Source organism: Cheilinus undulatus, linkage group 6, assembly GCF_018320785.1.
Source record: "Cheilinus undulatus linkage group 6, ASM1832078v1, whole genome shotgun sequence".
NCBI classification, from domain to species: Eukaryota; Metazoa; Chordata; class Actinopteri; order Labriformes; family Labridae; genus Cheilinus; species Cheilinus undulatus.
Window position 1 is genome coordinate 1,732,722 of NC_054870.1, and position 25,950 is coordinate 1,758,671.

Consider the following 25,950-nt stretch of genomic DNA (forward strand, 5'->3'; position numbering starts at 1 on the left):
ATGACCATGATTTACGTGGTGTGAGCTTACAGATACAGTGCTTAACAAATTTATTAGACCACCTGTCATATTTGTTTCAGAGACCATCCAGCATCATGAAGTGCTTTAATGCGGACTCTTTCATTTTCAGTCAGCTCTCCACGTTTTACCATTTTGAACAGGAATGAGGAATTTCAAATTAAATTCACCTTCTTATACCCAAATTTGAGGCGGCTCACTGGGCTTCTCTGAGAAGTCAGAAATGAATCAAGCATAACATTCAACCACTAAAACTCATTTTCTGTTCAGGAATGCAAGTAAATAACTATAATTTGACATATTAATCAAGAAATAATAATGTGCTGTACTATTTTTTTCATTTTTTTTTTTTGTAAATCAGTAAAATTGGAAATTCATGGATAACTATAATAATTCTATTTTAGCATTAAAAATATCATTTGGGTTAAAGAGCTTCTACATATTGGTGCATTAACCATTGCAGAAACATAAAAAAAATGATTTTGTTAATTTAGGGCAGCTGTGGCATAAACCTTACTTTGGGTGGTGGTCTAATAAATTTGTTAAGCACTGTACATTGAAGTGTAAAAGTGTTTACCTTTAGGTTAAAAAAATGACACATCTTTAGTCTTAATTGGGTTTTCAGTGTCTGGCCCAAGGCTACTTCTGTGTGTTTTCTGCAGGAGCTTGGCCTAAACCATCAAACATCCAAGACATGACCCGGTCTACCCCTCAGTCAAAGCTGCCCTATTTGTGTGAACACCAAGCCCAAGTATCTTGGCTGTGAGACACTTAAGTTTGATGTCCAGGGTTTGAATTTTATTGTGGCTTTTGGCTTTTCCGATATGCACCACGGCATTCCACGGCACTGCATGCACATTTGTAAGTGCAGCGTGGTCAATATCAGAGTTAACAGTCATTCTGTCACTTCTGCAGCAGGGAGTTAATGCCATTTAACCTGCCGTTTAAGAGCAGTAACAACAATGCAAGTATCGCGCAACAAGTTTAATCAGAGAAAATCAGATCCAAATATACATTAAAAACCAGACAATCACAGAAAATGTGTCATTATACCCACAAAATCCTCGTAAATCTGGGCCTTATTTCAGTGCAGTGCTGCCTCGGGGTGGGACCAGACTCTAATCTCATGACATGAGGTGAGATTTTACACAAGTTTTTCTTTACCTTAGTAACAGAATATATGACTAAAACATTTTTTCTTTAATTCAAGTGCATGACAATTAATGCAAAGATGCAGGTCCATTTTGAAAAGTTTAACTATTAACCCTCCTGCACTGAATATAACTGCAAAAATATAGAAAGCTACTGTAGTTTTGTCTTGTCCAGATGTAAACTACTCATTATGACAGGACTAGTCTCGGCATGACTTAAACACGCATTCAGCAGCACCACGTATTAAATTCTCATGCATGATAATGTTGCCACACCCTTGTTTCTTCACTACCTGTTAGTTCCAATGAAAATAAAGAAAACAGAAGTGGTTTGATAAGCCTGAACTGTCTTCTCATTTGGAAAGATATTTTAAAATATGGGCAAAAAAGACTTAAATTGAAAAAACTGCTTCAGTTTATTTGAACTATTCCTCATCCTCTATCACCAACACTTATAAATCTGCATGTCAGCAACCCATTTGCTATAAACTGCAGGACATATTTGTCTGAAATAATTTTGCAAGCTGTCTCTGTGCGTCGTGTTAGTAGTTATGCACAAATCAACACTTAATCCACGCTGCTACAGCGTACAGATATTTAGTAGCAGCAGATTTCATTAACAGGTGATTTATTTTCTAAAGATGGCGGCTAACGTGTGGCTCAAACGAGCATGTGCGTGAAGAGGTGAGGAGTCAGCACTATTTAGAACAGGTGAGGGCTGTGCTCTGTTTCTTTGCCACCTTCCACATAAGTGATTTTTAACCTTCACTTAAATATGTACTATAGAAGCCTGTATTAGGTCATCTATGAAGAAACTAAATCTCATAAGACATTTTTCACCTCGACAAGAAATCTCATGACATTTTAGTCTTGCCTGTCACACCCTTAGGTGCCACGCACGAATAACTGCAGAATGAAAAAATAGAGCATTTCATTGGTTTGTGGGGATGGATGGTCAAAAATGTAATTTTATCATGTAATGAAAAACCAAACTAACAACACTGAGATATTTACTTTTGGTTTTATATTTGTGGAAGCTTAATGTACGTAAAATAATACAATAACCTACATGATGGCAACTTTTTAGAGTCCCCCAAATGTCTCATTTAAGGCTTTAGGGCATTGCTCCTCAACTGGTTGGGACACGGGACCCATCATCAACTCCTCAAGGAGAAATGTGACCCAAATTTTTGAGATTTTTTCAGTCAATCAGATGTATTTAGTAAAAAAATAATAGAGCTTGGGCCTAAGACAGTACAAAATAATAACAAAACATGAAACAGGACAAAACATGCATGTTTTTAACCTTGTAAAGCAGAAGGATTCGCCCGTTTCCGTGTTTCTAACTGGCAAGTCCATCTTGCAAAGCTCCTGCCTGAAACATTTGGGCCCGGTTAAAATAGTGACAGGACCAATCAGCGACAAGGGGCAGTACTTTCAGGCACAGCGGAGTCGTGACATAAGCAAGCAGCAACAAGAGGCTGGTGCAGTGTGGAAGAACTTAGTGTGGATGCTGCTAAAGCGCCAGTTTTATCAGAACTTGACAACATTTCTTGGTTAGAAGAACAAAGAACAGCAGTGAGTTGTTTTCTTTTCAAAAACGACAAAAGTCGTGTACTGACATGTCTACAGTCGCCATGGTTTGCGTTATTCAGTCCTTAAGGAGTTTACTCCTTGGTAGTGGCTACCTCTTGTGTTTTGTTGCTTTGATTGTCCCGTAAAGATTTGACGAACAGAACGTACGTCCAGTCACCTTTTGTGTCTTTTTCTAAAGCATCTGCTCTTTCCCAAACACTATGTATGAGAGGTTTACCAGATGGGTGTGTGAAACACACCCATCTGGCATGTCAGGTTAGTATGTTTTATGGAGTTTCATAGACAATTTGGCGCAATTTTTTCCCAGGCACACATCCGCTACCCACTGAAAAGGGCTTCACGACCTACTTTTGGGTCCTGACCCTCCAGTTGAGAGCCACTGCTCTAGGGGAGCTCATGCCCGTTTCATGGGAGCTGAGCTCCCCTTAGCTTAGCATAGTTTAGTTTAGTTTAGCTTATCTTAGCATAACTTACCTTAGCTTAGTTTGCCTTAGCTTAGCTTAGTTTATTTTAGCTTAGCCTAGCTAAGCTTAATTCATTTTAGCTTAGCTTAGCTTAGTTTAGCTTAGCTTAGTTTATTTTAGCTTAGCTTAGTTTAGCTAAGCTTAGTTTATTCTAGCTTAGCTTAGCTTAGTTTATTTTAGCTTAGTTTAGCTTGGCTTAGCTTAGCTTAGCTCCCCTGTAATCCAAACTATGACTGTCTGTTTTTGGAGACATAACTTGAGCACACATACTGCACATGATCATTGTTTATTATTAACTGGAACAAAATCAAAGAAGAACATAATAATGATATCACTCATTAGTTAACATCATACGTTTCCACAAAGATTGCCATTACAGTGAATCAAAAACTGACCTGTAGTCTGAAACAAGACATAGACACAATCTACATGAAGTCTCATGTCCGTACGCTGGACTAGCTCTCACACGTTGATATTTTTCATATACAGTAGAAAAACAAGGAACATTTTGCCTGTGCACTGAGCATTTCTGTTTTACTTTTCTTTGGCAAGAATAGTTATGAATCCTCGAGTGGGGGAAACACAAAAGGGTCATTGACATTTTCAGGGGCACAATCTTAAAGAGTAGAAACTTCACATTTTCAGAACATGTTCAGCATTTTGCTCCTGTTCACTCCATCCCTGCTGTCTACAATAGGAGATGGTAAAGACTTCCCTTTTGACTCCTGGGCTGGAATGAAATCTTTACTCTGACATTAATAATCTGAGACTATTGTAGAAGCAGCACAGGCACTTTAAAGACATTTACACTGGCATACAATCTGGTACAACAGTCATGCAGTGGAACTACGTGGCCAACATGACCTGTGAGGTAATATCTGACATACTGAAGAGCTGAATGAAGCATGGCCTATATTGATTCAGCTGCATTTAAATGACCCAAGTTCAACCATTGAATACCCGTGCAACAGAAATATAGGGACCAACTTTAGTATCAGATAACAAATATACAGTCTTTTAGAAATATACATGTTTCCCAATTGGTTATCTTTTCAACAGGGTCGGTTTGTCTTTAGCTATCAAGCTTGTCCACAGCTTTTGCAGGTGAAGGCAAAGCCATCCAGTTTGCATAAACACTATCATTGGCATATCTTGTAAAGACTGGATTAGTGGCATCATGTCTGTTGAGTGGTACCGGGCTCTTCTCTGGCCAGTTCGGGTATGACATGCCTAAAAACGAGAACACATCATTTTTCTGAACTCAGGGAAAGATAAACAGTGTACAGTAAGGCTCTCAATTCAAATTCTGTCGTATCTGCCTCAGAAACAAGCCCTGAGTTGAATTAGAGGGCTGTCATTGATTTTATATACAAGTAAGCAAAGTTAGAGCTTCATATTATGGAGTTATATTTGTGCCTTAATCCTGAACGAGCAATGGCAAACTTTGAGAGCAGAAAAATATACTGAGGCATGCTAATTTGGCAAACTCGAGCAAAGAAAAATTTCAGCAAGCAAGAGTCTTTTCTGTGCTCAGCTTTATTCTACACCCTCTCGCAAACTCTTCCTCAGTGCACCGGCAGATCACAGCACGCTCGCTTACATCGGCTCTCCCTCTCTGAAGCAGCCAATCAGAGTTTAGTGCCTCCAGAGTTCTCTGACTGGATGACTTTGCTGCACATTTGTAACTCTGCACAACTCAAACATGTTGAATTTTTCCTCAAAATAGGATCAGTGTGCTTACACAAGATATTTTTCTGCGCTCAAAGTTTCCCATTGCTCACTCAGACTTGAGGTACAAATGTAACTCCATATTAAAAGCTGTATGAAGGGATGCTACATGATTTCATGGCTATGGTTTTGCTCATGGCTGTATCCACCTTATTCCTAGTGCAGATATAATTATTGGTGAGCCATTCACGATTGTACTAATAACCAAAATCTGTTATATTTGTGGCTTCAGTGGTGTTTCAAACTTTCCCAGGTGGCCCAGGTGATTTATGGATATCAGTAAAAACTGGTTTTAAAGACTAGGCTTATTTATGGTGAATGAGAATTGCACAGGCAATATTTTTAATGTAGCTATGCTAACAAACTTAGCATAAAAAGTAAGGAAATGTGTTTGGCAGTAATTCTTTGTTGTAATGGGGCTTCTGGTCAATAAATCTGACACAGTTGGAAAGCCTGTTTATTTCCCTTTTAAATGGTGCCACATTTGTGAGGAACATGCATTTGTGGGATGAGCAGCAGAGCTGAGTGTGTGGGTTGCACCCATGAAAAATTTGCCATATCTTTTCTACCAGTGCCAAACCAGCCTTATTACTATGCAAATACTGATGCAGAGCTACTTATGTTGACTAAATATACTTGTTTATGCTGTCTGAGACCATTTTTCACATTATCCTCTCATCCATTAATAATAAGAGGCAGAGAGATGATCACATTATCCCATTTCAGGATTAATAGATGATTTTTACCATTTTTAAAAAATCTCTGAATCACTCTAATAATAAGGCCCAGTGTTAAAACACTGGGGCTCTTTATTTGGTGGCAGAGGACACAGGAAGTCACACCCAGACTTCATGTAAGGAATCATGGGGGGCAGGAATAAGGTGGATATCTGATCTTTAGCTGCCTATGTTAAAAATATACAGGCTGACAACAAATATTTAGACCAATATGCTCTTTTCTTTACTGGATCTCACAAGAGTTGCATTCAAGAGCTTTACTGCTTCTCTGTTCAGCATTGTGAAATCATCATTACCTATAGCTAGTAGACACATTAGAAAGTGAGGACACTGAAGACAATCTGAGACTGAAAACACAATGAGCATTAAGCAAGGACCTGTTTCAAATGTTCCACTCCTCCAGTGAAAACAAAGAATGAAACATGACAATGAAAATGTGATGGAGTTAAAAAAAATTAACCATCTCCAAATGAAATGTACATGAAGCATGAGTATGAGCACTGCCATACAAATTAGAGTGTATATTCAGTATTTACAGTGTAGTATTTTAGGTAGGCTCTATGCACATTAGAAGCAGGTCCAAACAGAAAAGAGGTCATGACACAATCTTTTTCTTTTCTTTTTTTTTTTTTTTCGCTGAACCTCCCATTTACGATGAAATGGGAGCTATTTCAGCAAAAGAAAGGCCTAGAGCAAAGTCACAGAGAGTTGACTTTGGAAAAGTTTAAACAACTGAGGCTATGCTTTGTGGTTTGTTTCTAAAATCTAGTGAATGCGTGGGAGATTCTACCATAGAGCTTGTTTTCAATCCATGTGGAGGGGAGGGTTCGAGGGAGGGGGGTGTTATTACAGTCCACAAGGGGTGTGTCCTCTTCGGAGAGCGCGTCATCGTACAGCAGGGCGTCTGCTGGCGTGGATGCAGCCAGGTCCAGGTAATCCTGACAGAAGCAGATGAAGGTGTGATTAGGATTATACTGAGAGGAGGAGTCACAGCACACACAGGCAGAAGGTGCTTCAGCTCAGATTCAGAAAACATGACTTTCTTAGACATAGGGACAAATACAGTTCTTTGAATTGAACTGAGGTCTTCTAAAATGCTGCAGTATTTTGTGTAAATACATTCTACTCATTACATTAAGGCCACTCTTACGAGGATAATAAACAAGACTGCTTTATTTTGGAATTTCTGCCTCCTCTTTTATTTGTCCTGTAATTAGCCTCATTTCAGCAGCCATGGCTGTCCTACTGTGCTCTGTGATAACTCCGCCTGGGGCCTCATTCTGAGGATGGCTTTTGAAAACTGTTTATGTTATCTAAAGTCTACAGGAAGAGTGGCATCTTGATGTGGGACAGCCTCAGTCTGCCTGTGTGTGCATGATGCTACAATGATAAACTGCTCATTTTGAGCCAGCTATAAAACCAAAAAGAACTGCACACAATCTAACCAGCTGCACTAGTAATGCAGAGAAGGAACCAGATTATTTAAACATAGTTATAATGTATAGCATCACCATACTCGACTTTTCACCATCATCTTTTCCAGTTCTTTGCTGATGTCTGAGAATGTTGGCCTCTTGTCTGCTTCTTGTTTCCAGCATCGAAGCATTAGGTTATACCTTAAAAAGACAAACACAGCTAATGTAAGCATCTTTAATTCTCACTGTCATCCTTGATTTATGAGGGGAGCTGTTAGACTCATTAGAAAAATAAGATTAGGGCTCACATTTCCTCTGAGCAGTTCTCTGGTCTCTCCATCCTATAGCCAGTCTTAAGCAGGTTGAAGAGGCGTTCAGGAGCAATGCCGGGGTATGGGTTTCCTCCCAGGGTCACTATCTCCCACAACAGCACACCAAAGGACCAGCTGAAAGTAAAACAGAAGATCAAATATTATTTTGTAATTAAAAAAAAAAAGATGATAAAAAATCATCATGAGTGTGTATGGTATTGATTATAGGAAATTTCATTGTGCAGTTTCTTTTATAATTTCAAGCTTCATATTAACAGCTGGAAACAGAAAACTCTCGTCAGTCTTGGTGCTTTTTGCTCTTTAGCAACAAACTTAAGAACAGCCAGAACCAGTGAGTTTTATTACCTGAACCTAATGAACACCTCTGTGTTCAAACCTGGCCATAAAATTCTCTTAGAATGTTTGGGTTAACATTGCTTAGAGCAGGGGTTTTCAGTGTCTGACTATATATAGTTTACCTATAAATACTCATTTATTGCATGGACTCCCTGAGGGCTCAGCTAAGAATAAACAGCTGTTTCCTGATATGTAACCACAGATTTGCCATAGTTTTGTAACCTGGACACAGATTTGTATGCATAAATTTGCACATGCATCGGTTAATGGAACAGATCTGTTCTAAATACATGTATAGACATACGATAAAATGTTGTAAGCAGATCCTATTAGAAACAACCAAGATCTGCTGTTTCCCTTGTTTTAGTCTTTATGCTAGGGTTAGCTAAAAATATATTCATCAGATTTTTATTGATAACAGATGATAACAGATATTAATCTGTTGTTCAAACAGCCATCAGTCAGAGAAGTAAAAATCCCCTGATTTTCTCTGTAAATGTTGTTTAAACTTACACGTCACTTTGTGTTGTATAAATGTGATCAAATAAGGACTCAATCGCCATCCATTTAACAGGAATACGGCCCTGGAGATCAGAAAGACACCGTGTCAGTTTTACTTCAGGCAAATACAGCTGAATTAGTTCTGCTGTCTGTTTTTTTTTACCTTGCTCCTCTTTACGTACGAGTCCTCTTCATAAACATCTCTCGAAAGGCCAAAGTCGGAGATCTTCATCTTCCGTCCTTCTGCAACGAGGACATTTCGTGCTGCAAGGTCCCTGTGAACAAGCTGCAAACCAAAATTTTCATTTAAATTCTTATATATATGTATATATATATATATATATATATAAAAGCACAGACATGATGATCATTACACAGACCATTTTTTGCTTTTACCAGCAAGAGTCCTATAGTAGATTATCTACCAACTAAGGTCTCCATCCATCCATCCATGCATCCATCATCCATCCATCCATCCATCCATCCAGCTATCCATGCATCCATTATCCATCCATCCATACATCCACCCAGCTATCCATGCATCCATCATCCATCCATCCATCCATACATCCACCCAGCTATGCATCCATCCATCCATCCATCCATCCATCCATCTATCAATGCATCCATCCATCCATCCATCCATCATCCATCCATCCATCATCCATCCATCCATCCATCCATCCATCCATGCATCCATCATCCATACATCCATACATCCACCCAGCTATACATCTATCCATCCATCCATCCATCCATCCATCCATCTATCCAAGGATGAATGAAATGGACACAAGGACCATGCAACCAAATGTGCACATCTGTTACATTAACCATGTGAACCATGTGACTGACAGACAACAGAGCAACATGTCCAGACCATCTGGACTACACAAAAGAACTCTGAGCATCCGGTCTGGTCACAGTGATACCATGATTGTACCAGTGACAAAGATCATCACTGAACGGACTGCTAAAGTGTGAAATTCTCCCTCACCCCCTAAAAGTTAACTTACATTTAAATTCCATCTATTTTGGTATTTTTGAAGTTATGCTATTATGTTAGCCACAGATTTTAGTGTTTGATGCCCCTTTAAGTAGAGTAGTGGTAGAGCGCTCAGAGTTCCAGCACAGAAGCAGAAAGGTACAGTTTTTTCAGTAATCTGATGAGTATCAGGTAAAAACATCAAAAATCAGTGCTGTCTTAGATGTACACCATACATTAAAAACTCTGAATAACCCTCTTCTTTCCCCAGAAAGCCTCCTTCTTCGCACTTTTTTGCAATGCAACAAATAAGCTCTGTGTTCTTCCACCTCTCTGCATCGTTATTCTCTGACCAGCAGTTTGGGTCACTCAGCCCAAGTACTGGTCATTGGAGCCTATTATTTTTATTCATTTATTCACTAAAAACATTTTTAAATGACAGATGTTCCTAAAGTTATCAACAGTAGGTTTTGTAAAATGACCAACAATATTATTATGATTCAGTTATAGAGTGGAGTATAAAGATCATATACTGGATTCACCAGATGACATGGCACAGCGATGCGTGGGCCAAATTTCCATCAGCCCTTCTGACAAGGGGCGTTTTTTTTTTATTGATCCTTGGAAAGTTGAAGAAGGTCCATAAAACCCCAGCATTCAGTTAGGACCCTGGATGGCCTGTGCAGGCTGTAGGTGCATGTGAACCTCTATCCTCTAATTAAGAAATGTCCTGAAGTTGTGCTGTGACTGAGTCCCGACATGACCGTAGTTGCTCGAGGGTTCGTGGACATGGGAGCACAGTTTTACATCTGCCCCAGCAAGTACCTGGGCATGTCTACACTCTAGTTTCTCCCCTCTCTCTTTCAGTCTGCTGAGTCTGTATCTGGTGAAGTTCCTCTACTCTGTACTCTGGTTCATAAAAGAATCCCCTTCATACACAACAGCATTGCTCCTTTTTCATTTTATCTGTTGATGTCGTCTCTCTTAGACCCTAACAGCTGATCAAACTGAAACTGATGAACATTTAGCCGATCTGTTACATTTCAAAAGGCTTTCTGGAGAAAAAATCAAATGTTTCTGTATAACATACATTTAATCTGATTCTGAATATGGAGCAGCTGCACCTGTCCATAGCATGGTTTGGCCTGGCTGCTTTGCTGATACCTACTACTTAGGAATCAGAATAGGAAATGCCTCCTCTCCGTTATTGAAGAAAAGCTATGCCTTCATGAAGTACCTTCATTTCAGCCAGGTATTGCATGCCTCTGGAGATCTGCCATGCAAAGGAGATGAGGTCACCCATGGTTAGGGCCCTGTCGTCCGGGTTCTCTAGGTAGCTGGAGTTTCGGTTGGCATCCCTGCCCATGTAACTTGGGCCAACTTTCCGACTTTCACGTAGGAAGTTGCGGAGAGACCCATACTTGGCATACTCCACGATCAGATACAATGGGCCTATTCAGAGAAATGAAGCAGTCTTAGACTTCAGGACATATGCCCTGTGAAAGTTTACCATGTAAACGGAGGCCTTACCATCCTGACTGCATGCTCCATACATCTTTATGACATGAGGATGATTGACCTGCTTCAGTAAAGTAAATTCTGACAGCAGGTCTCGCAGCTCGCTGTTGGAGGCGTTTTCTGTTACAGAGGAAGAGACGGGATGAAATACTCAAAAACATTAATCTCTAAAAACATTCACATGAACATATCTCATATGCAGAATGACTTTCTTCTCCTTCTCCTTGCTCCGTCTGGCTAGTCTTACCTTTAAGCATTTTCACAGCCACCGTGGTGTAGCCAGCTTTTCCTTTCAGCCTGAATGCTGTTGCTTTGACAACTTTCCCAAACTCTCCTTCACCTAAAGTCTTGCCAAGCACAAGATTTTTACGAGGAAACTCCCACTTAGGATCCTCCTGTTGGAAAAAACATAAGAAGTTTTTATTTCAAAAGCAACCTTGCATATAAATGCATGTTGATTTTGTTGGATTAGTTGGGTGATTAGTGTATCTGCATGTATATTTGATCAGTATCCTGAGCAAAATTTTAAGACCAGTTGAAAAACTGCAAGATTTTGCATTATGCACTGTTGGATCTTAAGAAGGTTCTACGAGGAGCAAAAAGAAAAAATGGGATTGAGATAAAAAAAATGAGTAAGCAATTTGTTGAAAACAACGATTAAACTGAAATAGGCTATTCATCAGCTGATCAAACATTTAAGACCACAGCCTTTAAAATCCAAAATCTGTGCAAAAATGTGGATTCAATGTCATTTTCTGTCAGGTATTCACACTGTCATGGCCTCCTGATGGCAAAAAAGTTTTCTGTCTCTGAACGTTGTCAGATTGTTGAGCTGCATAAGCAAGGCCTCTCGCAACGCGCCAACACTGCTGAGGTTGGACGCAGTAAAACAGTCATTTTGAATTTTTTAAAAGATCCTGAGTGTTATGGAACGAAAAAGTCAAGTGGTAGACCCAAAAAAGTTTCACTAGCGCTGAGCTGGTGAAATGATCGGCTGTCTGTCAAGACACAGGACAATCCTCGACCCAGATGAAGGCCGTCACTGGTGCTGCCTGCAGCCCAATAACTATCAGACGGTATCTGTGAGGGAAGGGCTTAAAAAACAAAGATCATCTTCAAAGGCTTGTCTCCTTCAACGCCACAAAATTGCCTATTTGGACTTTGCAGGGGAGCACCAAACATGGGACATGGAAAAGTGGAAGAAAGTTTTATTCTCTGATGAGAAAAATGTAACCTTGATGGTCCTGATGTCTTCAAACGTTCCTGGCACAGTGAAGGGGGCTCCATCATGATCTGGGCTGCTTTTTCCTCCAATGGAATAATAGAGCTTCAGGTTAGCAGGGGAGTAAAACGGCGGCTGGCTATTTGAAGATGTTGCAGAGGACATCCCTCATGACTGAGGGCCCTCGTCTGTGTGCTAATGACTGGGTTTTTCAACAGGACAACGCTGCAGTTCACAACACGCATTTGACAAAGGACTTCTACCAGGAGGATAACGTCACTCTTTTGGACCATCCTGCATGTTCCCCTGATCTAAATCCAACTGAGAACATTTGAGAATAGATGGCAAGGGCAGTTATCAAAAATGGACATCAGTTCCAGACAGTGGATGCCCTTCGTGAAGCCATCTTCACCACTAGTGTTCCCACTAGCTTCCTGGAAATACTCGCATCAAGCATGCCCAAATGAATTTTTTGAGTGATCAACAAGAACGGTGGATCTCCTCATTGAGCTATGGGGCTCTAATTTCGTGGCGCAGCGCAAGGTGGCACAGGGTGGTGTAGCGTGGCGCACCCCAAGCAGTGGTAATTTCATCCGGCGCACCACCGTGCGCAGCCAGTTTGGCAATTTGGTAGACCGGGCTGCGCCGAGATGGGTGTGGCGGCGCACCAGGGGGAGGTGTCGACAGATTCAGCTTGGCGCAGTGACAATTTCGTGCCAAAACACTGCGTGGAAGGTGCGCTGAAAGCCCGCCAGCTTCAACCTGGTCTATTCTCGGCGCAGGCGAAGCGCGCCCGGTGTAGTGGTAATGTGGCTGACAGGTGCGCAGTGCGCACACGTCACCAAAACCTCACAGGCAGGTTTCCAGAGTGTCAGGCACATTTCAATGCAATAAACAATCACAGCAACCACTTTTTAATGTAACCGTCTGAACCAGCATATACATTTGTATCTATATAAATTGTCCCGTCACATCTGATGTCAGATCAAAGATGTTTGTCACACATAATTGAAACTCAAGCTGATGGCAGCTGGGAGTGATAAAAACTAACGAGTTTACATCTTTCAGCCAACCACAAACAGCCACGGCATCCGATACGGAGTATATATTCGGCTTCTCTCATCTCACGAAATTCAAAAGAAAAGAAACAAAGAGAGAGACGCTCGCTGAATAAATGTAAGTCAGTCGCTGTCTTAAGGATTTACCAGTGATTGCCCATATTTCTCTGTTTTAATCTTTATTCCTTAACGTGATCTAAAAAGATGGAGTACATTATTGCAAGGAGGATGAGGAGGAGATACTGGGAGAGAATATATCAGCAAAGTTTCTCCTATTTGGCGATGACAGAGCAGAAATGCAGGTGGATCACAAGCATGATGCCTGGATTAGCCTGCTGCTGTGTTTAATGTAATTGTCACTTCATTTTGTACTCATAGTCATGACACAGGAACAGATTACATCTGTCCCGCGAGGTGGTCCACACAGTGACGCGCATCGTGGCCTCCCTCTGATGCACAGCCTGGTGGCCACTGTTTGCCTTCTTTGCTCTGACAGCTTTTTTTGGCCCTTCTCCTTACATCATTGAACCGTTTTTTACATTGGGCAGCAGTTCTCAGAATATCTGGGCAAACTTGATTGACAATATTAGTAACTTCCTCCCAGGCAGTTTTTGCATCATCAGCCCGTGGAGGTCTGTTAGCATTACCATATATTCTGGTACTGTGAGCTTGGACCTCCCGGACCAGCACATCAGTTTCCTCCAAGGAGTTTGGCCGCCTGGAGCTGCTGCTGCTGTCTTCGTCCATAGTGGTGGCGAGGTGAAATTGGCGCTGTGCCTTGCTCGCAGTGCATGTAAAGGCGAGGAGAGGCGTTCATTTGATTGGTGAAGATTACACTCGGCTGTGTTAAACCCACTCATGCCTTCTCTCCTCCCTCTTTGCCACTTGCGCCGGTGGGAGGGACGGAGGCATGGGTGCGCCGCGCCCCACCGGACTGCGCCGTGCACCAAAATTGCAAAATGCCCTGGACACACCCTGTTGGCATGGCGCAGGCGCGGGGCAGGGCAGGTGCGCCGCACCTGCGCCTGGTCTACGAAAATAGAGCCCATGGTCTTAAACTTTTGATCAGCTGATGAACAGCTTATTTCAGTTTGATTTTTTGTTTTCAACCCTGCTTACTCAAATATGTTTTTGTCTCACTCCCATCTCTTCTTTTTGCATTTTGAAGCTCTACTTAGAACCTTCTTAAGATCCAACCGTGCAAAATGTACATTGTTGCAATTTTTCAACTGGTCTTAAAATTTTGATCAGGAGTGCATTGCACAGGGACAACACCAGATTTGTACATTTTGGAGATATAAAATAGATATTCAGATATATGCATGCTGGGTAGTGATGTCACATGAGTGCATTGCTTTTCCTTCATCATCCTTTCGAACGTCCAAACTTAAACCCAGCTTTAGTCAGTCATAAAAAGTGACTGTAAGATTAATTCAAGAGATATGGGAAGAGGAACAATGCCGCCATATAACACCCCTACCCAGAGTGCATTGCATAAAAATTGCGGCCCACATATAAATCTACTTCTTTCCAAAATCTCGAATTCCAGTGTGTGTCACTGTATAGCATACATGTAAAAGACACTGATGTAAATCTAGTAAAGGCTGATATGTCTGAATATGCAGGATCAGTTTACCGGTATTTTAAAAGTGTCTGTTTCGATGGATTCCTGTGAGCCCCGGCGAAGAGTATTTGCAGGGAAACTGATCGGGTAAGCCTGAGCTGGCCGGCGAAAGGTCATCTCAGCGGAGGCGATCGGGGGCTTTGGGGAGTTCTTGTGGTACCGACGGATGAAATATGATGACATGAGGATCGAAATGATGAAGGAGAGGAGCAATGCTGTTGCTATGATGGTTTTACACATGTCGTCACATATCGCTTCTGGAGGAAAGTACATCACATCGCACAACAGTCATTTTCTTTTTCATTGTTGGGGAAACATCTTGAAGAGAGTATTTGACTGAATAACAGTGATTTATGAAACCAACCCTCAATGTCTTCCTTCTCACAGAAGCAGCGGTCAGAGTAGCAGTAACAGGTTCCATAGCCAGCCTGGATCCCATTCCTCAGGCCTCGCTCATGACCTCCGATGACAGTTTCCTCTTAAGAAAGAAGAAGAGAGTTTTAAAGTAGCATTAAAATGCTTTTATTTACAAATTCATAGTTAGGCCCACAAGTATTTCTGGACAGTGACACAGTTACTATTATTTCACTTCTGTTTACCCCTACAGGACGTGGATTAGACCAGGGGCTCTCAACCTTTCAGCCTGCAAACCCCAAAATAAAGATGCCAGAGACCGGGGACCCTCACTGTACCTGGAGGTGGTTGAACAGCCAGGAACATTCAAGAACAGTCGTGTGCAGACAAGGCCGCCCATAAGGAGGGATAAATGGGGAGGTTTCTGGGACCTAGCCAAACTGGGGGCCCATGGAGGTCAGCAAAACCATGGTCCATTGTGTAGTTAAGCTGTGAAAACCATATTTTATATTTGACCTGAATAATAACCACTCTTAACAAAGAAACAAATATTTTTATTTATTCATTTAGTCTTCTTTAGATGAAAAAAAAAATGTGTTAAAAACATAATTTAAATGGGTTAAAAATAGCTAAAATTGGTTAATAATGGCTAAAAATGGTGAAAAAGTGGTGAAATTGGATTTTTGAAGTACAGAAATGTGACAAAATTTAGATAAAAGTGGCAAAAAATAACCAAAAATGGATTAAAAAAAAAAACAGGCACAAAAAGTGGTAAAAGGGGATTAAAAAGTGGCTAAAATGGCTTTTAAGTGCCAAAAAATGTTGGAAAAGAGGTGGAATGGGATGAAAATGTGATACAAATGGACAAAAATGGGTTAACTGTGGTTAAAATGGGCAAAAAGATGGACAAAGTGGTTTATAGAAGCAATAATGGGGCAACAGAGGAAACAACAGGCAGAAAATGACAAGAAGTGGGTTTTGAAGTGGAAGAAACAGGCAGAAAAAAAGTGATGGAAAGGGTTTAAAATGGACAATAATGGGTTTTCAGTGGCAAAAATGTGCTAAAATTGGCAAAATTGGTATTAAAAGTGATGACAAAAGGGTTACCATTTGGTAAAATTGGTGTAAAGTGGCAACAGTGTTATCTAAAATAATATTCCTAGTTTTTTTTATGGCATCTGGTGACCCCTTCTCAGTGTTTTGTGACCCCCAAGGGGGCCAGGACCCCAAGGCTGAGAACCAGTAAAGGCTTGTTGATGCTCCAGACTTCAGGAAGTTGCTGACTGCAAAGGATTTTCTTCAGACCTTTAAAAAGTAAAGTCTTATTTATAGCTATGTCTGTCCAAATCCTCTTAAGCTCCTGATAATGGAGCTACTGTGAATTAAATGGCATTCATTCCTAAATGGTCAATGCTTTAATACACTTCAGTCACATGTTTTATTTCAAATCTACTCTGGTGGTAAATGAAAGCAAACTGATCAGTGAAAGTGTTACTGTCCAGAAACTTGCAGACCTGGTAAACATCCATATTCACATCTGTTCCTTCCAGAATTAAAGGAAAGCATGCATTCCCTCACTTGTACAGTCTTGTGGGCATATTGATGGATCTTTGCTTTCAACTGCATCACAAAAGCCATTTGGACACGTCTGCAGGTCAGGGGAGCATGTTGAGTAATTTTCCGATATGCCTGCAAACAACAATGTGGCAGAACTTCAGAGGAAACGTTGCCTGATGACTTTTATTAATATTTACCTGAAGAGGTCCCTTAACAAGGCAGAAGAAATACGTATCTGATTACTCAGCAAAATATCATGGTTTTGAACCCTTAGACCAAAGCAAAAACAGTATGAAACAGTTGTGAGGGAAAGGCTAGTGGGACACGGTCACAGACCCAGGTATCTCAAAGGGGACATCTTTTACCCTTTTAAGATAAGTCTATATTGGTCTCAGAGGTCTCCAAAACATGCCTGTATAGTTTGTTGCTAAAAAAAAACGTCTGGAAAACACTGCCATCTATGGGTTTGGCATGCTTAGAGCAGCATTTAACGGCGGATTGGGCAAGTTTTTTTTTTTGTAAATGATCAGGTGTGGACGAAAGTATTTTTAAAAACGAATGAAGGGGGATATTTGTTTTAGAAAATACTCAGCTACGTGTGTACAAGTCAGCACAGAGCTTCCCACACCTGCCCCTAATCAGCCAATCAGACACACACACCTGCTGGTTCCCTCACAGGCCTCTGTCTCATAGTTCATTTATGATTCACTTCATTCTAAAATGTTACAGAAACAGGTTTCAAGCATAACAAAAAGTTGCTTGTTCAGGTTTGTGAGTTTGAATGAAATAAAATGTACCTTTTTCATTGCCTTGCCTCCATTGGCATCTCCCTGTTGTTGCTCCAAGGCCTCGGACTGACTCGCAGTCTCCACGACGTCGGTTCTCTGCACAGGAAAGGAACTGCTGCTCCTCCTGGCTGCCTTTGGTTGCTATGTGCAAAAGTGCCAGAAACACAGATTAGCACATCCTGAACATACAAGCCTCATTTACCAGCCCTGTTTAAGAGAATTTCATGCTTCGAACCCACGTACAGTTTTTAAGATTCTGATATTTACCAGAGTTTCTTTATCTACTTTTTAATCTATTTTTTCTTAGTATTAGTGTCATTATTGAATTAAAAGCGACAAAATGAATTGGTAAAAAGACTGAAATTTGTTAACCTGGCATGTCAGATGATTTGTTTCACACATCCATCTGGTAAACCTCTCAAAGACAGTGTCTGGGAATGGGCGGAGTCTTTGAAAAAGAATCCTCAGAGGATGACTGAATGAATGTCCTGTCTGTCACATCTTTATAGACCAATCAGAGCCACAAAACACACGATGTAGCCACGTAAACTCCATAGAGAACTGCGTAACGTGAACCATGGTGACTGTAGACATGTACAGTACACGACTTCTGTGGTTTTTGAAAGGAAAACAACTCACTGCTGTTCTTTGTTCTTCTTTTAACAAAGACATGTTGTCTGAAAGTGTTGATAAAACTGGAGCTTTAGCAGCATCCACGCTAATCTCGTCCACCATATCTACACCAGCCTCTTGTTGCTGCTTCCTTAAGTCCTCGTCACTGATTGGTCCTGTCACTTTCTAACCAGGCCCACACATTCAGACAGGAGCTTTGCAAGATGGATTCGCCACTGAGAAACACGGAAACAGGCGGATCCATCTGCTTTGCAAGGTTAGAAATTTGTATCAAATAGAGTAAAATAAATACTGGGGGGGGGGGTGTCCCTGCTCCTCCAAATGTCCGGATGGTATAGTCCAGGGCTGCGAAATAATGTAAGTAAATTCAGTTCAACCATGGTAAAAATGTTGCTCATAAATGGGAAAATTATGCTTCAGAAATGCATTAAGACACGTTTATATTAGTAAAAAAATGATGCAACATTTGTTGCTTGGCTAGCAAGTTAAGGGGAGGCTGTGTAACATTCTTTCTCGGGGCCCAAAATCCCTAGCTATGCCCCTGACTAAAACTAGACTAAAATGTTATTTAGTTTTTCGATAGACATTCAAAACCTGTGATATTTCTCCACTGTAGGTAAATCTGTCAAGCACAAGGCATCTGCAGCTATTCTGCCTCTCAGCTGTAGAAAGCAGAAAGGTGCCATACAAATAAAGTTATTATTATTATTATTATAGGGACCCCAGGTCTGGGAGGGTGCAGAGAACACACTACCATGATGTGGTGCCAGATTTAGGCAAGTGAATAAATCCTTGGACCAAAACTAGACTAAAACTATAAAGGGTAGAAATGACTAAAATGTGACAAACTAAAATTCATTTCATCTAAAGACTAAGCCTGAGACTAAAAACAGCTGTCAAAGTTAACACTGCCATGTACCCCCTATTCAAAGCATGCTGCTTGACTAACCCAGGTAGGATCTTCTGAGCTGAACTTTCTCTGCAGAGTAAAACTGTAGATCCATTTCACAATAAAATGGTAAAATGTACGACAAGTGTTCCTAACTCAACAGCAATCAAAAGTGCTATATTGCATGGAAATAGATATGGTGTTCCATAAGCTTTTGACTTGATCTCAGGTTAAAGGAAAAAAGTTTGAAAACCTCTGCACTACTATAAAACATCTTGCCTTTTGGCATCAGCCTACAACATTGTTGATGAAAAAAACACAGACTGTACTTAGATTTGAAGAGTTACACCAGCTTAAAACTCAGTCAAATTCCTCGGCTCACCTTCACCATCCAGTACGATGTGGATCTGTGTGCTGGCTTCCTGCTGTGTGTGCTGCTCCTGAGCTACAACAAGGTACTGCAGGGCCAGGCATTCAGGCCTCCGCAGGGCCTCTGAGTCGTTCACATAGAGCAGTCCCCACATCTCGTCTGCAGCCTGGGTGATGCTAACAGCTGCGTAGCAAGCCTGCACATCAGCAGACGCATTCTTATCCAGGACTTCCAGCCGATAGGTCAGACTGAAACCATCAAACTGCTGGCAGTTTTCCACACAGATTCCGCCAATCTGAAAATGGAGAAAAAGAGTTTTAATGGCAACAAAAAAGCACATTAAATGACTGCTTCAAAAGCGCCTATATTTATTCACAGAGAGGCTGTGTCACTAGGTACTGCATACAGACAGAGTTACCTGTAAAGTAAGTGTTATCATCAGTGGTCTTGTTCAAGAGACCCCATCCCCCCACCTGCCAGTTCTTCATGGGTTAAAATGCTCCTCACTGCCATCTGTTATACACACTAACTACATCCAAGCTGCCCTCCTGCTGCTTGATGATGTGTATTTACAAATTAGTGAACTACTGTTGTCATTTCATGTTTGATTTTTACTCACTGAGGGAGGAGAGCTGTTGTAGAAATAGCTACATCTTCCTGCTTCATGACAAGAGTTACATGCAAAGCATTATGGGAGCTGACAGCGGTGCAGGGCTGGAGGGTGTTGCCTATTTTAAACAAATGTTCTCCTTCAGGATGTAAAATTCATCCATGACATGAAAACGGTTTACTGTTAAGTAGAAACATTCAATCCTTCACACTGATTATCCTGTTCAGGGTCATGGGGGATTGAACCAATCCCAGAGAGCGAGGGGTGGGGTCCACACTGGACTGGTCGTTTTCAATCACAGGACAGATGACATAGACAAACAATTAGGCACACTCACACCTATGGGCAATTTAGAGTTATTATTTAACCCAGTGTTACTCAACCCTGCCAAAGACCAAAGAGCCTATTTGTTGAAAAATACCTTTGCAAGAGCCACAATCTAAGTGGTGAAAAGTGGCAAAAACAGCTTGAAGTGGCAATAAAAATAATGTAAGGATGGCCAAAATGAAAAAAGCAGCAAAAATGAAATGGGGAGAAAAAGTGGAAAAAGAGTCAGTAAAAAAGATGGGTGAGAAGTTACAGGTGGCAAAAAATGGTCAAAAGTGCCATAAAAAAGGCAAAAAATGATTGAAAAGTAACTAAGATAGCCAAAAGCAGTCAAGACTGGGCTAAAAATAGGAAACAAGTGGTATTTAATGCCAAAAGGATCCTGAAATGGACAAAATGTGGTGAAAAGGGCAAAAAAGTGGCAAAACATGGTAAAGAAGTGCCAAAAATTGGCAGAAAAAAAGAAAAATTGTAGTATCTAATGGCAAAAGGCAGCTTAAGGCAAAAAGTGGCAAAAAATGGTAAAGGGACAAAAAAGTTTCCCTTTTCTAAGGGTTTTTGGGGAAATAATATTTAAATTAAGACAGGAAAGAGCCACAAATAATCACAAAAGAGCCACAAGTGGCTCCAGAGCCACACGCCAGGTATCACTGGTTCAACCTAACAAGCATAGTTCTGGTCAGTGGGAGGATGCCGGCGTGCCCAGAGAGAATCCACACATGCAGAGAGCATGGTAGCTATGGGCGGGGCAGGACGCTAGCCCCACTGAAAGGGTCCGTACATCAGAAAAGAACCTGTGATTGATTTGAAGAATGAGTGAACAAAAACACCTTGAGGAGGGCTCTAGTAGGCAATATCATAGGTAGTGATTTTACCTGAGCATAAGGCGATGCTCTGCGTGCCAAAGTAAACATGTTAGTGATGTTGGCAAAGTGGATTTGGACTGGTAAGATGGTCACATTGAAGTGGAGCAGCACAGTCCCCTCTGGACCGGGATAGGTGGTGTCATTGACCAGGTAGTCCAGCTGGAGGGTGTGGTTTTCGTTCACGTACAGGTTTCTCTTCAGGACCAGCTCTTTATCCAGAAACAGGAGAAGTCTGTGTGAGACACACTGCCCATTAAACAGAATGTTAAAGCAGCACTTCAGCTACTTACGGTAGTTGTGAACCGTCTCTCGGATGCCTCCGTCTGCAGCTTTTTTCTCACTAAAGGTGTCTTTAATGTCAAATGTTTCCTTCATCCATTGGTCAGAGTTGAGCAGGGTGCCAGTATACTTGTTGTGACTCTGGTCTATGGGGTAGATCGGGGTTAAATCCCTGTCAAAGACAAACAGAGTGCCAAACAGGCCACCCTGGGGAAAAACAGAGAAACAGTGAACCCTGGTGTTACAGGATCATATTAGCCAGTGTTTCCATTGAACATTCAGAATGCTGTTTTATTTTTCTCACCTTTGTCCGGTTAAAGCCGATAATTATGTCTGCGGAGTCTGATCCATTCACAAACGGAGCATTATCGTCCTCATCATTGACAAACACGTCCAGCGATGTTTCCACCTTAGTGATGAGCGTTTCTGTCTGAACGGTGCAGACCAGCAGCAGCCTGTAGCGCTCGCTCTCTTCACGGTCCAATGAGGCGGCCACCAACAGCTCTGAGGTGTTCTCATCCACAAAAAAAGGTGCTGGGGTGTCTGTGGACAAAATGACATCAGAATACCACGAGATAAATCCCCCATACTGACTCAGAGGTGATCTGGATTTCATTTAAGATAATCAACTAAATAACACACGCTGAGACTAATTCTGATAGCAGCTAGCATTAACTGGACTCAGAAAAAACGCAAGTACATGTGTGTTAATGCAGATTAATAATACACTACATCAGTGTTACGCAACCCTGCTCAGCCAAAGAACCAAGTTGTTGAAAAATACCTTTGCAAGAGCCACTAAGTGGTTTAAAGTGGCATCCACCTCTGGTGCTAAAAATAGGTTTAACTCTTCTGGTCTTGATGTTAATTGAAGCAGAAATACTGAACTGTAGAACAATAAGAGTTGTTTTTTTTTTTTTTCAAGATTTATTTTGGGCATTTTTGTGCCTTCCTTAATAGATGAGGACAGTGAATAGTCAGAAACTGGGACGAGAGCGGGGGAGAGACATGCTGCAAAGGGCCCCAGGCCAGATTCAAACCCGGGTCATGCCTTAAACCACTAGGCCACCTGCGCCCCCATAAGAGTTGTTTTTGTGATTTATTTTAATTTGGATGTGACTGATATCATCTTGCTTCTTCTTCTCTTGCTCCTGTGTGCCTTCTGTCCTTAAATGTCCTTATATGGGCAGAAAAGTGGAGTTTCTCTCTCTCCAGCTTACAAACACCATCAACTAAAGAACACCTGTGCCAACCGTATATCCGTTTAAGAACTCGTCATGAGTTCTGTGTAGGTTTTTCTATGAAAATGTTGTGAGAACAAATTTAGGAAACTCTAAGGAAGATGTTGGTGAAGGAGGCCCATTACATCTACTAGTAATGTAGCAGAGATCTGTCACCCCAACTGTCTTCCTCTCTTTCTGTTTTCCTCTGTTCAATGTGCATATTTGATCTTTGTACATTAATATCGCCTCATTATTCAAAGAATGTCCTTAGAAAGTCTGACCTGATTCCACCTTGTAAGATACGGTGTAATTTGGGCAGACGTTGAGTCTGGTGAGGCGCCTCAGTTGCCGGAGGGCCCCAGGGAACCTGTTCTCCATAATGTGGGGGTTGGAGGTGTCTCTGTGCGGGAAGCAGAGCTCCTTCATGTCTGTCTGAGCACACTGAGGCATGGTGGTGTTGACAAAGTCCAGGATGATCCGGGGAGAGTTCCTGCTCATGCACTGGGACTTCTTGGTGAAGCTCCGTGACACCATGACGTGCAGCAGCAACTTCTTTAGAGACCAGGACTTCTGAGCTGAGGAAACACAGAAACAAATCAAATCAGAGGCATTTTATCACACTAAAGGAGTTTCCTGGGGATTTTCTGGTGATGGGATCGTATAGGCCAAAGCTTTATTTCTATACTCTTGTATAGCCAACACCTGGCTGATATGGGGCTAGTATGATGCTTACACAGTAAGGCAAAGTCGCTCTCCTCCAGGGTTTTGTTCAAGGACAGTATTCCAGTGTTAACATCCAGGTTGAACCAGGAGCTGTAGACGGGACGTCTTAGTAGGCTGGTCCAGCACAGGTAGAAGTGTGGCTGCTCAGACTGGCTGTCCAGCATGGCATGGACCTGGAGGATAGGCGTCCCCGCCGGCTGGCCCACATACACCGTCTCAATATACTCATTCTGAGGGAAGTACAGCCCTGCTGCTCCTGCAGAAATAAGGAAACACCGGCCATAGTGAGGGTCTGTGAGAGTCAATTATACTCCACTGAACAGGAAATCCTCTGATATCTTTTATTTTGAACATTTAAAAAAGGACGACCTTAAACCAGTCAAAGAAATAGAACAAGAAAGGAAAAGAGAGACAGCAACTTTCATCTGCAGACATTTAAGGGTCTGAGTTTACATTAAGGATTTCACCCTACCCCTTTAAATTCGAGTTCATTTTAATCATGACTCACTGAGATTAGCAGATTGGCTCAGTTTTATATGTCATTTTAAACCAATGTTCCAGAACTAAGAGCTTTCAGAGATAGCAGCTGTGTAACATAAACTGCAACATAAAAATGCACACAACCATAAAAACATCTGAAATCCTTCATCATGGTTCCTGATGACGATCATTTATTTAAACTTTCTTTCAGACAGAATTGCGAGTGGTCTTTGGTGAGCTGGCTCTTACAGGTGCACAATGCAGTACCTCAGTCTTTCTGTCATTTTTAATCTCAATCAACTGAAAGTCTACCAAATAACCATCGCACAGGAAATGGGTGGAGAGTGTGATGTCTCATCTCAAACTTGAGAAGCAAAGATACTCCACTAGGGGCTCAAAACAGGTATTTCTTAAAGTTTGGAAGCCTTTCCTCACTTACTTTCAACACAATTTTGCATCCAAGCATTAGGTATTTAGTCTGAGGTCCCTGAACTTTTGCCTCCAAGTCCTAGAGTGTCTGACCCCCCCCCAGTTATTTTATATTTAATAATAATAATAATAATAATAATAATAATAATAATAATAGTTTTTATTATTATAGTTACTTTTTTATTTTTCAATAATATTTTATTATTAAAATTATCATATTATTATTATCATTATAGTTTATTATTATTATTATTATTATATTATCATTATAGTTTATTATTATTATTATTATTATTATTATATCATCATTATAGTTTATTATTATTATTATTATTATTATTATTATTATTATTATCATTACTGTTATTTTATCATTATTATAATTGAGTCATTATTATTATTATCGTTATTAATATTTTAATTATTTCTATTAATATTGTTGTTGTTCTTAACTTAATTAAATTTATTTTAAATTCGCTTTTCTCATCCTGTAGGTGTATTTTGTATCAGTGTATTTTTTTCATATGTCTTTCTGTTTAGTGCTTAATGAACCTTTTGCTTGAACTGCGATGATTTCTGTTGCGATGCATTTTTTTTAATAAAAGTTGGAGAACTTCAATAAAAAGATTTCAAAATAATCCAACAGAACTGATGCTTGTTTCCTGTTCACACACTTTAACTGCTGATACAGAAACGGCATCACAAGATCTTTAAATTCAGCCTCTCCCTTAAATAACAACCTCCCTCTCTTTAACAGGTTAGCGTATCACCTGGCAGCAGATTATTCCTACATTTATCTGAGCCTTATTGAAATTCTACTGAATCTAAAAGCTTTAAACTGCTAGATTTGAAGAATAATTGATTATTGTGTTCCAGAAAAGAAACGTTATGAACAATTCTCTTTTTTACAGCATGAAAACTGGTTGTTATTATAGTAGTAACTGATATAATATGTATTTTCCCACACGTCTGCACAATTTCAATAAGGAATGATCAGTGAACTATAAAGAGTGTTTTTGCTTTGCTTTTTCCAGGACTGAAATGTTTAGTTTGTACATATTTAATGTGAGGTTTCCAGATATTTTTGTTATCTGTTTTCCCTCTAAGGAGTTTATTCCCAAATATTCTCTACATTAACACCCTCTATCTGAATCTGTATTTTTATTTAAATCTGAAGTAATGAGCTCCAAAAGTTGTAAATTCTAACCAGAACCATAAGTGTTTGTGTCATCAGCGAATAAAATGAGTTTCAATAATTGGACTCTTAACAAATATGACTGATGTAGAGGAGGAATAATGTTGGACCCAGTCCTGACCCCTGTGTGACCCCACACATCACATCTACATTCAGACATTCTCCCATCTTCACACAGTGCTGCTTGTTCAGAACAACTGGCCTGATCCCACACTGCTCTAATCTCTAAGTATTTCATGGTTAATCGTATCAGATGTGTGTGTGTTTTTCTTTAAGATACATAAAAAACCACCACATGTTTCTTTTTAGAATGTATCATATTAAGTTCAACTCCAGCCAATGATGTTGAGTAGGGCTGAAAGATTTGCAAAAATAATCTAACTGTGATTTTTTTTTTCTCCAGTATTGGGATTTGATATGTGATTATAACTAGGTACCTCATCTTGTGTTTTTTTTTTTTTTTTACAAATTCAAGCTATAAATCATTCTATATTATAACTTACACTTAGTCAGCAGCATGTTTTGCCTTTCCAGGGAGTGCA

The 25,950-nt window shown here is 40.6% G+C and overlaps 1 protein-coding gene across 1 annotated transcript in view; it reads right to left on the bottom strand.

Annotated features, from left to right (window-relative positions):
• Nucleotides 1-3,591: 3,591 nt before the first annotated feature.
• Nucleotides 3,592-25,950, bottom strand: part of ret (ret proto-oncogene receptor tyrosine kinase) — a 45,082-nt gene continuing 22,723 nt past the window's right edge. The window contains exons 2-20 of the mRNA XM_041789840.1: nucleotides 23,315-23,560; nucleotides 22,863-23,156; nucleotides 21,663-21,901; nucleotides 21,370-21,565; nucleotides 21,089-21,288; nucleotides 19,289-19,571; nucleotides 17,394-17,525; nucleotides 16,618-16,728; nucleotides 15,050-15,163; nucleotides 14,698-14,942; nucleotides 11,029-11,176; nucleotides 10,794-10,901; nucleotides 10,501-10,715; nucleotides 8,442-8,564; nucleotides 8,291-8,361; nucleotides 7,418-7,555; nucleotides 7,211-7,310; nucleotides 6,485-6,632; nucleotides 3,592-4,459 (exon numbers count right to left, since the gene is read on the bottom strand). Of these exons, the coding sequence (XP_041645774.1) occupies nucleotides 4,302-4,459; nucleotides 6,485-6,632; nucleotides 7,211-7,310; nucleotides 7,418-7,555; nucleotides 8,291-8,361; nucleotides 8,442-8,564; nucleotides 10,501-10,715; nucleotides 10,794-10,901; nucleotides 11,029-11,176; nucleotides 14,698-14,942; nucleotides 15,050-15,163; nucleotides 16,618-16,728; nucleotides 17,394-17,525; nucleotides 19,289-19,571; nucleotides 21,089-21,288; nucleotides 21,370-21,565; nucleotides 21,663-21,901; nucleotides 22,863-23,156; nucleotides 23,315-23,560 (3,269 nt within the window). The 3' untranslated portion in view covers nucleotides 3,592-4,301. The remainder of the gene's footprint in view (nucleotides 4,460-6,484; nucleotides 6,633-7,210; nucleotides 7,311-7,417; nucleotides 7,556-8,290; nucleotides 8,362-8,441; nucleotides 8,565-10,500; nucleotides 10,716-10,793; nucleotides 10,902-11,028; nucleotides 11,177-14,697; nucleotides 14,943-15,049; nucleotides 15,164-16,617; nucleotides 16,729-17,393; nucleotides 17,526-19,288; nucleotides 19,572-21,088; nucleotides 21,289-21,369; nucleotides 21,566-21,662; nucleotides 21,902-22,862; nucleotides 23,157-23,314; nucleotides 23,561-25,950) is intronic.